At 36.3% G+C, this 16,492-nt stretch overlaps 1 protein-coding gene across 1 annotated transcript; it reads right to left on the bottom strand.

The window, feature by feature from the left end:
• Nucleotides 1-3,347: 3,347 nt before the first annotated feature.
• Nucleotides 3,348-4,275, bottom strand: LOC131051902 (disease resistance response protein 206). The gene has a single exon (XM_057986499.2). The coding sequence runs from the start codon at nucleotides 4,252-4,254 to the stop codon at nucleotides 3,679-3,681; it is 576 nt and encodes a 191-aa protein (XP_057842482.2). The 5' UTR covers nucleotides 4,255-4,275; the 3' UTR covers nucleotides 3,348-3,678.
• Nucleotides 4,276-16,492: the final 12,217 nt, after the last annotated feature.

Here is a 16,492-nt window from a genome sequence, read left to right as displayed (position 1 = left end):
GAACTCCGGGGGTCCGGGGTTCTGGGGTAGGAACTAGGGCACGCAGGGACACGCAAGAAAACACAAAATATGAGAAAAGAAAAAAAAAAAAAAAAAAACCCACGACAAAGAGAAAAAAAGATCTAACCTACAAACGACCAAAAGAGCAAGAAAAATCACCTACCTAGTGAATCAAAATGCCCAAGAACGCAAAAGGAAACTCGGTAGTTCGGAGGCTCGTGGTTAGGAGGCAAGGAAGAAGGATCTCTAAATGCACAAATGAACTTTAAAAGTTTATTATTCATATTTATACCCCCTCCCGAACCTGTCCGTACGAGTGCTTTAAACAGGACCTCGGGACTCCAGGGTTCCAAGCTCGACGACAAAAACACAAAACAAAACATCCCACCTCAAGACTCCAGGGTTTCGAGGTTCTGGGCTAGGAAGGCAAGTAAGCAAGGATCCACCTTAGGACTCTGGGGTTCCGGAGTTCCGGGGTGGATCAGACACAACACACCTCGGGACTCCGGAGTTCCGAAGTAAAGAACTCAAACACACACCTCGGGACTCCAGGACTCTGGATTGACAAAGAAACCAACCTCGAGACTCTAGAAGTCTGGGGTTTTGAGGTGGCCAAAGCAAAGAAACAAGGAAAAAGAGACCTCGGGATTTCGGGACTCCGGAGTTCTGAGGTGAAAGAAACAAAAACATACCTCGGGACTCTGATACACAGGAATTCTGAGGTAAAGAACACAAAACAGAGAAAAAGGAGACCAACCTCGGGACTCCGGGGGTCCAGGGTTCCAGGGTTGGTGAAAGCAAAAGAACAAAAAGAGACCTCGGGACTCTGGAATTCCAAGGTAAAAAAATAAAAAATAAAAAGAACAAAGCAAAAGAAAGCAACAATAGGGGACCTATATTGCAACACAAGGAAACTAATGAGGGATAGATATGCAAGGCATAATAGGTTGGTTCTCCTTTGGGTAGGTGCTCCTTTGGGTTGGTGCCCATAAATGTTCATGGGGGCTTCACTATCTAGGCAATATTTTATTACGTGCATTCATATTGGGGGGTTTAGTATCCCAAAAATGAGGGTACAATATATTACCTATCGGTGAAAATAGGGGGGTTTTAATTTGAGCTATGAAAAATATGATATTTGGCAAAAATAAGGGGGCTTTTAATTCAGGTTGTGTAATTGGGAGGGGGTGACAAAAGGAGTTTAGGGCAATACTTTTTAAAAATAGGGGGATTATTTAGTATGTTGTGAACTCACGTGCTATAACCCAGGTTCACTAAGTAAATCCCTCATGTAAATGGTGTAATCATTATTCACTGTGAGGCTAGATTGGAGCAGTAGACGCTAGCAGCTATTCTCACTAAGGTTTTTCCCACTGTGGGTTTTCCTCGTATATCTTGTGTTGTTTGATGTGTCTTTGTGTGTATGTGCTTTAATCTCTTTGCTTCATTAGTGTATGCACAATGTGGTGTAAAAAATTTAAAGATTCACTGATTCAGCCCCCCTCCCCCTCTCAGTGAACTAATTGTGCTCCTTCAAGAACTTGAGCATCTGATATTGGAAAAAAAATATTGTTTTATTTTTAGGTTTTCTCTATACGTTCTATTTATCTATCTTTAAGGTTTGGTTCATTTTACATTAGAGTTGGGATTTTTCTAGAGCTCAATCAAATCACTTTGTTTTATTTTTAACATATTGGTAATCGTTAAATAACTTTGTTACCTTTTAGTAATACTATACATTACTAAATGGCTCTTCCATCTCTATTTTTATGTGTTGTGAAGAACTTGGGAGAGTTGAGTAATCAGGGAAGAGAGAGTCTTACCACAATTTGGTTTTTAATTTTGTGTATCTTTGTATATTATTTGACACTATATGATAGAGTAGCCACTTTTGGATGCTTATTCAAGTTTTAGACTACATATTACTCTCTAAGTGGAGTCCTAAGAAGCTATATGTATCATTAGACTATAATATAAAGGTGTAGAGGTACTTTTTCATGGTTATATATTCACTACCAATAAAGATATACTTTGTATTGGATAATAAATATATAAAGACTTACAATTGTGGACATATTGATACTATAATGTATACTTATGTTGTGTTTACCCTATTTTGAGTTATTGTTAGTTGGATGTGTTCAGTTCATATTTTATGATTTTTATTCTATCTATTGTGTTCAATCTAAACGAGATGAACTTTGATGTATTTGGTGGGGTTGAAGCATGATATTTGGAGTGTTCTTGGCTTTTATTTTTCATCTTTCATGTTGGGGCATAATGGAGGATGGGATTTTTGTAGTTGACATAGTTGTCATTTGGTGGACGTTGCAAATACTTTGGTGTGTCCATGAGCATAGAGAATTCAATTATTGTAGCATACTTATACCCTTGGAGATTATATTATTTTGTTGGATCTCCTTATACATTTTTTATATGAATATCAAGTGGGGGATTGTTTACACTAGGTACGTTTTTTCGCCTTGCATATCTTAGGCTATTTTATAACTTAATAGTTTGCATATGGATAAATAATTTATATATTTTCAACAATCATGAAGTGGGTAAAATGAGATGCCTATGTTGGGGTGAGGACATAAGTAATAATTTTATTATTATCTAAGACTTTTTAAATATTGGTTTAATAAGACGTTGATGAAGGGATTACATAGTAGAATTATAAGGTCATAATCCATTTTAAAATTTAAAATGGGTGTAAGATGTAATAAATGTTTCATGGGGGAGTGGGACGTTGAATAGACCCTTAGTATTATCATTTGGTGGTTTTATAAGTCTCATTAAGTCTATACAACAAAAGTATTTTGTAAGGTATTGTTGTCAAATTTCTATCAAAGGGGTAGAAGTGTTAATGTCATTACAAAAGTATTTTGTAAGGTATTGTTGTCAAGTTTCTATCAAAAGAGTAGGAGTGTTAATGTCATTGAAGCATTGCATGAAGAAACTCCATGGATGTATTATAACCATTTTTATTTGACAATACATTAAGTTGTACAAAAGAATAAGATTTTTTGAAAAGGTTTCCCAAAGTACATATATCCTTCTTGTCTATTTCACATTCATTTCTTGTATTATTTACATGAGAAAAAATCTTACTGATGTATTTGTTTACATCACTTTACCATTATAATGTGTCTTAATCATTTAAAGCATCTCTCAAACAATTATAATGTGTCTTAATCATTTAAAGCATCTCTCAAATATTTAAGATCATAAATTTTGTAATTGAAAACTCACCAATTTCTGTAAATTTGAACATTCAAACAAAAAAAAATTTAATAGTGTTCATGAGACCAAACAATTTACAAACAATTTATGAAAACAAAAAGTTAAAACGGACTAAAAAATATAGTCTCTTAAAAGTTACAGAAATTTGAACATTCAAACAATTTTTTTTAATGAAATCCATAAGATCAAACGAGGAGAGTTAGAAAAAACTCAAGCTCCCTTCTGCACATCTGTGAAGTACATTGGGCGGCCATTATTATCTAATCTTCAGATCTTGTTATTGGAAAGACCCAAAATCAATAATCCTTCCCTCCCTAATTCATCATCTCCAAATCTTGTGACTGGAGTTACACGAACCCAAAAAATTATTAGTCAAACGCACACAAATCATGCAAACATGCAAACATGCAATGCAAAGTTACGTAACGAGTTTCAGTAACAATCATAGAGTGTAATATTCACTCGCAGGCGAAAATAAACGCTGTCCTCGAGAGCATCAGTAGAAAGGGTGGCAATTCCTCTGGCCATTAAGAAATCACCCGTCCCTCCAACCACAGAAATATCTCTGTGCTTAAGTGCAGGATCTGAACCAGCAAATGTCATAGTCCCTCTATAATCTGTGCAATTCAGAACAAATGTAAAACCAAGCCATGCACTGAAGAAATTTTTCATGTCATAAAGATAAAATCCCTGAGCTCTTCCCACGGGAGGAGAATGCAGATTATTGTCCAAAGTAATTGGGTCATTAAACACAGCCAAATCTCCAAAATGGTTTTGTTCTCTCAAAATGGTGAGATTAGAGCCTTGAGGAGCTGCTATCAATGCAGAAGTTGCATTATCACTATTTTCACCATTGTAGATGATATCATGAAAATACAATACCATATTTTTGCAGGGCTTTGGAAGTCTTTTCTTCCACCCAAGGCAATCTGCAGTTTTGAGCAGAATGGAAGACATTAGAAGCCATGCTAAGCACAAATGCACAATTCTAACAACCCTAATCGCCATTGTTCAATAATTGTTCTCCACAAATGCACAACAAAAGTTTCATTTGAGGTCTATATATGGTGGTGAGATTCATAGTAATCATGAGTTGGGTTGTTTGAATTAATAAAACGCACATGGAATCATAATTATTTTTCGCATTTTGTTAACTAATTCATGTGTTGGGTGATTGATGGGGCCAGGCCATCTAATTAATGGACCATCCCCCCTTGTAGTGGATTGCTTGGCCTTCAAGGCTCAGCTTGCGAATTTCACGCAGGTTATGGTAGTCTTATTTTAATGCTATATATGAAATGGCGTAACGTACAATCTGTTCTGGTTTATTTGATGGATCTTGAGATCACACGCAAGCTTTGCATGGTTGTATAAAGATGATATGGACAGTGCAGCGGTTCGTGGGTTGGCAGTGGGTATGGTGTTCAATCCATTGAAGACACATGGATTTTGAGGAAAAAAAATTATAGTATATTATGAGGAATATAGATAAAGTATCTCATTCTGTTTTACAGATTAGTATATTATTATATTATAATTAATATTAAAATATAATTTAGATTTCTTTTATAGTATGTAGGTTAAGTGATGGTGGTGTTGTTGTGGCCATCAAAATTCAAACATCTTTTGGACTATTGTTGTTGTGCATTTTATATACAAACACTTTCAATCCCCCATAATTAATAATATAATTTATAATCTATTATTATATTATGTATTTAAAATAATATAGAAAAATATATGTGTGTGTGTGTGTGTGTGTACACACACACATAATATTAACGCACTAATCTTGTAACATAAATAATATAAAATTATGAAAAATAATAATAAAATGATTTATGTTTTTCATGCATTGTCACAAACAAGTCAAATTAAATGCTTCCAGTTTTTATTGATGGATGTTTTTGCATCCAGATTTGAGTGTAATATGCCTTCAGCATAATAAGTTATCCTATTTAAATAAATATGAAGAATGAAAGATTACACTATAGTATATATATAAGAGTGTGAGATATCGATATATTTAGGGAAAAAAATAGAAAAACTTAGTCTTCAATGTTCTAATATAATATACTATTCAACAATTGAAAAGATTACAATACATTTTTAGGTTTCAAGTTCTTCGAAGAAATCTAACATCTACTACTAAGGAAAAATCAAGCACAAGATGATGTGAATAACCACCTATCCAAGCCCTCTATTTGTGGGCAATAAAAAACAATGAGAAACAAGCTTGAAAGAAGCTTCCTGGCCACTTTGCTTCCAATATTTAATGCGCCAAGTAAAAATATCGAATACATCAAGTGAACCACAATATGTAATGCTTTTACAATGATAATTTTAATTTGCAAGACCTCAAAAAATATTAAATGCATTCACCCAATGAGACCAAGTGACCATTTATTCACTATGCATAGACAAGAGGAAACACGAATTATCAACTTACCAATGTTGCACAAAGTCTTATAAAGTTACATGAATGGATTGAGAAATTTTTCCAGGTAAAGGTAGGGAGAGAGATGCATTTTCTAACTAAGTTTGATAGCATGAAAAGGCTCACTGAAGAGATAAATCTAAGTTGTGGAGAGCCCCAGATGGTGAATGAAGTAAATATTGTTGGGAATAAACATACAATCACTCTTGCAGATCTACAAGAAGTGAAAAATATCCTAGAACATATGAGATCAAAATATCTATAACTAATTACAAGTCAAGATACGGTCATTAGAATTCCAAAGATAGCTCTAAATGTATAGAAGGAAAATGAGGAAAGGGTTGATGAACTCCCCTTTGAGTTTGAAGAAACCAAGTATGCCTTAGAAAATACCTAAAGAACACTCTTGGAGGTAGAAGAACTATTTGAGATAGCAACAAATGCCATGGAACAAGAAAATGAAGCAATGGTTGAATAATTAAAAAGGCGATCAAATAGCTTAATATGCTCCTATGGGTAAGTGCACAAAGATGGTGGTCCAAAAGGGGGGTATAAGTGGACACTTTTTTTCTAAAATCAGGTGAACCTAAACTTGGAGGCAAAATTTGAAAGTCGTCCACTCAAGATATGAAGATAATCAAAGAACAGATATCGTAGTACTCTGAATCTAGTTTCCAAACTACTCAACTTTTTCACAATTAGATAAGATTAAGGGGGTCAAATCCTTCGCGCACAAAAAACAAACCCTGATTTTTTCTGAAAAAACATAACATAGTGTCTGACGTGCGCATCAAAAAAGTCATAGTTAGATTTAGTATTTTTTTTTATGATTTTTCCAATCGAGCACATCTTGAAAATTAGGTACTTGTTCATGCGTGAAGCATAAGTTGCATTAAAAAAATTGAAAATACAATTTTTTTTAAAATTGTAAAGAATCAAGTGCACTACAATAATATATAAAAAAAATTAAATTTGGATAAGTATATCAAAAGTTATTTAAAAAATGGTGCACCTATGTCTATGAGAACTATGGAGACACTGGTAAAAGAAATTCAATAATAATATGTTATTGTTGTTCAAATTGAAAAAAAATTATATGGTTAGAAAGCTCAGAAGATGGGTGAAAATATGGTTGCAATTTTAGAAATACCCACTTGATGAAGTGTAAACCTGATGATGACAAAGTCGATAAACCAAGTTGATAAAATAAAACACGTCAAAAATGAGAGAAATGGAGGGAAATCAAACTTCCAAACCGTAGCTTTGTCATCCATGCCTATTTCCAAGCCTAAATAGTCAAAAGTGCATACCGGGTACTTATGGTATAAAAAGCGCATACGGGGTACTTATGGTATAAGAAGCGCATAAGCGCTCTTTTTACTATAAATAGCACGTACACGCTATTGTATAATATGTGTGTGTGTGTGTGTGTAGTAGTATATAATATATTAAGTATATATATACACATATAAGTGTATTGTCTCCCCCTCTCAAATGCATACAAGCTCTCTCTCTCTCTCTCTCTCTCTCTCTCTCTCTCTCTCTCTCTCTCTCTCTATACCCCATCCCTCTCTCTCTTGCTCTCTCCCCTTCTCCCTTCCTCCATACCCTATCCCTCTTTCTCTTCTTCTCTTTCTCCTCTCTCCATACCCCACTGCAACTGTGTCTGCACTTCTATAGAAGTAAGTGAATTTATTTTTTGTGTGCAACTTCCTCTTTGATTTTTATCATGTATGCTCTCCTAAGAAAATTGACTGATGGATTTGTGTGTGTATATTGAATAGGAGGAATAGGGTTTGAAATTGAACCATGGGTACATTACCGTGACAAACAAGGAAACCTGTAGCAATATTCTTCTCAAATGTGTTTGTAATGAGCAGAGCAAATGTGGAAAATAGTGTCAACAAAGCAACATGATGAGTCAGGGTACCTGCAATATGTTTTTTAGAAGGAAACAACCAGTAGGAAGAGAAAGAGGGAGAGTAACACATATGATGTCCTGGAGAATGATAGTGGTGGGTATGTGAGAGTTCCCATGTTGTTACACAATGCCTGTCATCTAAAGAAATTAAAGTTTGTTGTATGCATGGCAGTGGTGGTATATGATGATCATCACTTGTCAAACAGCTTGGAAAGGTACATACCCATGAAAGAAATCAAGTGTGTAATTCCTATAGTCACAATCCAAATTAGTCCTATAACCTTGCAAATTTAATAGCATCATATGTTTTAGAACTTAGGCAGTACTCTTAGGGTTAGGTCAAGCTCTTACACTTGCTTTTTAGTGAAGCCTCATTGTTTGTTCTCTTGGAGTCTCTCTTATGCTGACAATGGTCTAACTTAGCTATATCAAAACTAAACTACTTATGTTCTATTGTATGATGTTTTATCCATAACTTTAAATTTAATATATCATTTTATTAGCCCACCATATGACCCCTTAGGTGTCATTAGAGGTCGTATTGTTTTCTAAGAGGTCATATGGTGTCCTGTGACCCCTTAGGACACCATATGACCCCTTAAGACACCATACAACCCATAACAACATCATATGGTGTCTAAGGGGTCATAGGATGCCATATGACCCCTCGGGACACCAATGACCCATAACAACACCATATGGTGTTCCACCATATGACCCCTTAGGACACTATTTGGTGTCGTTATAGGTCCTATGGTGTTCTAAGGGATAATATAGTGTCATATGACCCCTTAGGACACCCTATGACCCCTTAGATGTTGTTAGGGGTCATATTGTGTTTTAAGGGTCATATTGTGTCCTGGATTTGATCTTTCTTCCTCTCCCTCCCCCTCCTTCTTCTCTCCCTCTCTCCCTCTCCCTCTCTCTCTCTCTCTCCCCTTCTCCCTTCCTCCATACCCCATCCCTCTCTCTCTCGCTCTCTCCCCCTTCTCCCTTCCTCCATACCCATCCCTCTTTCTCTTCTTCTCTCCCTCCCTCTTTCTCTTCTTCTGTAATTCCTATAGTCACAATCGAGATCATTCCTATAACCTTGCAAATTTAATAATATCATATGTTTTAGAACTTAGGCAGTACTCTTAGGGTTAGGTCAAGCTCTTACACTTACTTTTTAGTGAAGCCTCGTTGTTTGTTCGCTTGGAATCTCTCTTATGTTGACAATGGTCTAACTTAGCTATATCAAAACTAAACTATTGATGTTCTATTGTATTATGTTCTATTCATAACTTTAAATTTAATATATCATTTTATTAGCCCACCATATGACCCCTTAGGTGTCATTAGAGGTCGTATTGTTTCCTAAGAGGTCATATGGTGTCATGTGACCCCTTAGGACACCATATGACCCCTCAGGACACCAATGACCCATAACAACACCATATGGTGTTCTAGAGGGTCATATGGTGTTCTATGACCCCTTAGGACACTATTTGGTGTTGTTATAGGTCCCTCCCTTCTTCTCTCCCTCCCTCCTCTCTCTCTCTCTCTCTCTCTCTCTCTCTCTCTCTCTCTCTCTCTCTCTCTCTCTCTCTCTCTCTCTCTCTCTCTCTCTCTCTCTCTCTCTCTCTCTCTCTCTCTCTCCCTTCCCCCTACTCTTCCTATCCCTTCCTCCATACCCCTTCTTCTCTCCCACCATCCCCCCTCTTCTCTCTCTCTCTCTCTCTCTCTCTCTCTCTCTCTCTCTCTCTCTCTCTCTCTCTCCCTCTCTCTCTCTCTCCCTCTCTCTCCCTCTCTCTTCCTCTCCCTCCTCCCCTCCTTTCTCTCTCCCTCTCCCTCCTTCCCTCTCTCTCTCTCTTCCTCTCCCTCCTTCCCTCTCTCTCTCTCTTCCTCTCCCTCCTCCCCTCCTTTCTCTCTCCCTCTCCCTCCCCCCTCCTTCTTCTCTCCCTCTCTCCCTCCTTCCCTTCTGCCCCCCCTCCTCTCTCCCTCCCCTCTACTCTCCCCCTCTCCCTCTCTCTCTCTCCCTCCCTCCCTTTTCATTCACATTTTTTCTACTACCAATAGCGCATACAGGGTACTGAACCTATTAGTTCACTACCCTACCCTAATGTTTTTAAGGCGTAGGAGCGTGTATGCGGTACTTATTACTTATAAGTGCGTACAGGGTACTAAGCCCATTATTCGCTACCCTGCGATAACATTTTTAGGCTTAGGAGTGCGTACGCACTACTTATTAGTACAGAATGCGTAAAAAAAATATCGTTGGGCTTGCCAACATTTTATGGACTAACAACGCGTATGCGATTATTAATGTAGCATGTACACGGTACATAGACATAGTTTTAGTTTCCCAAGAGCCTCAACAGCCTCAAAAGAAGTTTTTGAGGTCGTTGAAGGCCCCACTGGAACTGTGTCTGCACTTCTATCACTATTTTATACATAGAAGTAAGTGATTTTTTTGTTTTTGCATGATTTCAAATAATTGAATTGTTGTTCTTATTAGTTTTGTCAATAGTATTGTGATTGTTTAATAGTTTGATTTCAAAAAATAGTGATAAGATGCATATTTATGGTTATTTGTTTGTTTATGAACTTTTGTTTACATATATATTTAATATGATTCTATTTAGGAAAACTGATATCAACCATGGGAAAGAACAAGTGAGGAATGATGGAACAACGAGAGGTTGAAAAGGAAAGACAAAGGCAGCGTATGAAGAAATTACGTGATATAAGAACAATGGGAGAAGAAGGTATGTCATCCTCAACATCTCAATTTTATTTACCAAACGAACATAATGCACCTAATGCAATTGAAGAAGAGACATTTGATTTACCGTATGAACCTAATACAACTGAAGAAGATACCGCATTGAATAATGAATTAAATGATGAACATACACCTTCTCTATTTGATGAATTGAATGTACATAATGCACCGATGTTAACACCTCCTAGAATCATTTGTAGGAAACCAAAGTATCTAATTGACATTGATGAGAATATATTGAAGCCAATGCCCAATAAAATGAATGAACGAACTTGTAGGAGAATGGTTAAAAGAATATGGTAAAACAATTTTGAAAACTTAAATCAAACTGCAAGATGTCAATTATTTGTTCAAATGATTAAAAATTTGAATTTTAGAGAGACAATGAAAATTATAGGCCTAAGATCATCTAAAAGTAACAGTGAAAGAACTATTGTGAGAAATCTATTTGATGCATATCAAGCTATTGGTTCAAAATCATGTACTAAAGATTCTAATGCTAATCGACGTGTCATTACATCAACCATAATGAGCAAAAAAATAAAAAAATATCATTTGATAAGCAAAACAAGAAAGTCATTAAACATTAGTAGAACAACATTAAGTAAAGCATTAAAGAGGCGGGAAAAAATAGAGGAACCTAACAATAAATCTCTTTGGGCATTCTCGGGTAGAATACCACGCAAAGACAAGGTTGTTGTTGATGCACTAAGAACATTAATTGAAAAATTTTGGCATGACAACACAAGAGTTTCACTCAACCAAAGAGATGTTGTTAGAAGGCAAATTGGGTCTAAAAATTGTGAGCCACATGCCAAACACTATTTGGATATGACTCAAACTAAATTTTATGAAAGATTCCTTCAAAAGTTTCCTCAAATAAGAATTTCTCAAATATTTTTTGAAATGACAAAACCTTTTTATATTAAGATTAACCATGTATGCACCACATGTTGTAGGATGCATATTGAATTTTCCATGCACTATGATATTTTTCGTCATATTTGTTCTACTTTGCACACTAACGATGTTTTGCAGGAATGCAATATACAAGCACCTCCTAAGTTGGTAAGAGAATTTATTTCAAGTGTGCTATGTAATAGACATGATGGTTGCATTTATTATAAGATGCCTTGATTGGAAGGTTCTTGTGCTATATGTGGTGGTTTGCAATGTTTACCAAGATGCGTACATTTGGAGAGCACACATGAAATTGGTATGAAACTAGTTTCTTTTGGAAAATACAAGACAGTCACATATGGAGTTAAAGATAGAAAAGATTTGAAGAGATGTGAGCTAGTGAAAAATGATATGTGTAGCTGAATTTATGAAAATATTTCAAGAGAAACTAGTTTAAGAGTACATAATGCATACACATAGAGCTCGATGGTTAGATGAGAAATTCAAGTTATGTAAGGACACATTTCCTCTTGGCACCATTGTCTCTATCATTTATTTCGCTGAAAATTATACACTACAACCTCAAAATGAAGTGCAATCTATGTATTATCACTCTACACAAGTTTCTATTTTTGTACACATAGCATTCATGCATCCAGATGATAGCACAAGGGAGGATAGAAAGGTTGTAAGAGAGTATCACTTCTACATAAGTAATAATCGTACTCATTCATCGGAGTTTGTACAAGGATGCTTTAAATTTTTTATGATAGTTTAAGGGAAAGGAACATACGATACAACCGACACTTAATATGGTCAGATAACTACACCGCACAATTCAAGAATGTAAGGATGTTTTATTGGTTGACAAGGATGAATATGACAAGCGATGTACAACATTTTTGGAATTTCACTGAGGCTGGACATGGTAAGGGAGAGCACGATGGTGTAGGAGCATGTGTGAAAAGAGCCCTAGCTAGAGAAGAATTGAAGTACGAAGGTGGTGCTGAGTTGATAGATGCAGAAATAATTATGCGATGGTGTAAGTCTACGATGGGTCCAGGTAATCTAGGTACATCAATGGTTCATAGATATTTTGGGTTGATCACTGAATCTAACATTGAAAACTATCTAGATTGTTGTACAGTTGCAAGATCGAGTGACATGCACTCATTTATGAGTTCAAATTCAAGTTCACTGGTAATTTATATGAGACAGATGGTATGTTTTTGCTCTTCATGCATGTATTGTTTGTGGGAAGAATGTGAATCACAAGAGTGGGTTGACAAATGGTCTTGTAGACCATTGGTTCCCATTAATTCATATCAAATTTCCAAAGCACTACAATTGAGCCAAATGGAGACATCAATGGATTTTGACCATGTATCTGACCTAGTGGATTCAGGTAATTTTTTGAGTTAATTTTTTTGCAAGTATTCTTTTTGGTTCATTTTGTTGTACATCATACTTTATTTTTGGTATTAATTAACACTTTATAAAATGCAGGCCATGTGTATGCAGTTGTTGCAGAAGAGAACAATGAAGAAGGAACAGATTACTATTTGTGTCGTTGTGTTGAGCCAAAAAAAAAGTTGACAACCACAATCATTGACGGAGAGGGTATTGAGTACCCAATAGGGTTTGTTGTCATGACAGGAACATGGCTTCGAAGATACCCTATCAAGAATTCTGATGTTTGGTTGTTCGAGGACTTTGAAACACACAAACATATTCTTCATTTCTCTAACCTTGTTGTTGCAACAAATATTCATTTGATGAAGTATCGTGGTAGACCTCATAACAAGATTTTATGGAAAGTTTATGAATCTAACCACGAGGCAATAATTGACACAATATGGGTTAGAGCCGATCCTGAAGGCTCAATTGATTGATTCTATGGTTCAAAGTAGAATGATTTTGATAATTTTGTATAAATTGTCGACGAATTGTTCTATATTCATTTTTTGTATATGTAAATGCCCATGAGCTGATTTTTACATGTTTAGGGGCAGAATTTTGTATATTTAAATGGCAATGAGTTGATTTGTACATATGTACATGCCAAATTTTGTATATTAAAATGGCGATGAGCTGAATCGCACATATTGTGATGCCAAATTTTGTATAAAAGCCCATGAGATGATTTGTATATTAAAATGGCGATGAGCTAAATCGCACATATTGTAATGCCAAATTTTGTATAAAAGCCCATGAGATTATTTGTAAGACATTTTTTTGTATAATCAAATAGCCAAGAGCTGATTTGACCATATTCAGAGGCAATTTTTTGAATAATATGTGACAATATTTTGTGACTACTTTGTGACTATTTTGTGTGTCAATGTTTTGTGACTATGTTTTGAGTATATGTGATGTGTCCCTGGTCAATCATGAGCATTCTTGATTCTTGTATAATCATAGAGAATTATTTGAGTCATTATCGGGTCATAGGGGTCATAGATTGAGACTAGATACAATTTGAGCAAAAATTGTCATTGTTGTCAAAAAAACTGTCAAAAAAGTTGTCAAGCAACTTCTACATTGCATCGGTGGGGTATAACTCTCGACGTTCTGGCACTTTGGGATGCATGAAAGGGGCATGCCTAGTGTAAAAATGCCCACCCATATGCGCTCGTGACGTCAGTTTGTGGACACGACGAACCGAATCAATTCTAGCCAATCCTGCAACTTTGCATTGCATGCAACTGACAGCTTTTGCAGTAGGTGAAAAAATGCTACCAATTGAAAATGGCTCTGAGTCGTCAAAAACTGAGATAGGACATTATAGAGGATCCTCACACGACCCCACATGTTCAAACGGATTGACCATATGTGTCCTAGATTTGAAGAAACAATCCGTCAAATTTTGACAATTTTTTGAACTCAGGGCACTTGAGAGATCGCCTAGGTATGGTATGACTCTCGATGTTCTAGAGCTTTTGGATGCATGAGAGGAGCATGCATAGCATAAACCTACCCACCCAGACGTTCTCGTGACGTCGGATTGTGCACATGACAAACCAAATCAATTGTAGCCAATCCTGCAACTTTGCATTGCATGCAACTTATGGTTTTTGCAGCAGGCGAAAAAATGCTACCAATTGAAAATGGCTCCGAGTCATCAAAAACTGAGATAGTCCATTGTATATGAGCCTCACGCAACCCCACAAGTTCAAACGGATCGACCATATTTGTCCTGGATTTGAAGAAACAGTCCGTCAAATTTTGATAATTTTTTGGACCCATGGCACTTGAGAGATCGCCCCAGTACTGTATGACTCTCGATGTTTTAGCGCTTTTGGATGCACGAGAGGGGCATGCCTAGTGTAAAATTTCCCACCTAGATAGGATCATGACGTTGGTTTGTGCACACGACGAACTGAATCAATTCTAGCCAATCTTGCAACTTTTCATTGCATGCAACTAGCGGTTTTTGCAGCAGGCAAAAAAATGCTACCAATTGAGAATGGCTTCGAGTCATCAAAAAATGAGATAGGCCATTGTAGAGGAGCCTCACGTAACCCCACGAGTTCAAACGGATCGACCATATGTGTCTTAGATTGGAAGAAACAATCCGTCAAATTTTGACAATTTTTTAGACTCATGGCACTTGAGAGATCGCCCCGGTACAGTATGACTCTCGATGTTCCAGCACTTTGGGATGCATGAAAGGGGCATGCCTCGCTTAAAATTTCCCACTCGGACAAGCTTGTGATGTCGAATTGTGCACACGACGAACCGAATCAATTCTAGCCAATCTTGCAACTTTGCATTGCATGCAACTGACGGTTTTTGCAGCAGTCAAAAAAATACTACCAATTGAAAATGGCTCAGAGTCGTCAAAAACCTAGATAGGCCATTGTAAGGGAGACTCACACAACTTTGTGAGTTCAAACGGATTGACCATATGTGTCTTGGATTTGAATAAATAGTTCATTAAATTTTGACAATTTTTTGGACTCGGGGCACTTGAGAGATTGCACTGGTATGGTATGACTCTCGACGTTCTAGCACTTTGGGATGCATGAGAGGGGCATGCCTAGCGTAAACCTACCCACCCAGACGTTCTCATGACATCATTTTGTGCACACGATGAACTGAATCAATTCGAGCCAATCTTGCAACTTTGCATTGCATGCAACTGACGATTTTTGCAACAGGCGAAAAATGCTACCAATTGAAAATGGCTCTGAGTTGTCAAAAAATGAGATAGGACATTATAGAGGAGCCTCACGCAACTCCACGGGTTCAAACTGATTGACCATATGTGTCCTGGATTTGAAGAAACAGTCCGTCAAATTTTGACAGTTTTTTGGACTCAGGGCACTTAAGAGATTGCACTGGTATGGTATGACTCTTGACATTCTGGTGCTTTGGGATGCACGACAGGGGCATGCCTAGCATAAACTTGCCCACCCGGATGTGCTCATGATGTTAGTTTGTGCACATGACGAACAAAAATTGACCATTGTGAGCATGAGGGTTCTCTCGCACCAAACACGTATTGTTGTTTTATTCATATTGTCAATTTTTGTTGTTTATATTCATATTGTTGATTACATATGCAAATATTCATTTAAATTTATAAAAGGGAAACCACCAAATATAGCTAATACACAATAATGAACTAAATACAAGGAGTTTTGTAGGGTTAATTCAACATTTTAGAAATTTTATCAAATCATACTCCACGATTGCAATGTTTTATATCATATATTTTTTGTTGTTTATATTCATATTGTTGATTACATAGGCAAATGATCAATTAAATTTATAAAAGGACAACCACAAAATACAATGAATACAAAATAATGAACTCAGTACACATTTATTAGCTCGAATATCGACATATATATATAAGGCATGTCTGCCAAGTCAATACAAGTATTACAAAAATGTGGCATATGCCATGTCCAAATCGATATAGAATAAAAATGTATAATATATCTACATGTATTGGTCATTCTATGACCAAAATTAACACTATATGATCATAAACTTGTGGTGGATCATCAAAATCAAGCCTCTTCGATGGAGTATGTGGATCTATAGATGGCTGCAAAACCACAATTCAAAAGCCAAGTTAGAATTCTTTTGTAGAAAATAGTTCACAATTAACAACATAACTATGCATTTAACTATAATTCCTTTGCAATGGAAATGTAGATTACCTCATCGGCTAATCTAGGAGCTAATGTCTTCACTCTCCTCTCCTTGTCACTCT

Source organism: Cryptomeria japonica, chromosome 2 (assembly GCF_030272615.1).
Source record: "Cryptomeria japonica chromosome 2, Sugi_1.0, whole genome shotgun sequence".
Classification (NCBI taxonomy): Eukaryota; Viridiplantae; Streptophyta; class Pinopsida; order Cupressales; family Cupressaceae; genus Cryptomeria; species Cryptomeria japonica.
The sequence above is the reverse complement of the archived record's forward strand: the minus strand, read 5'-3'. Positions and strand labels throughout refer to the sequence as shown.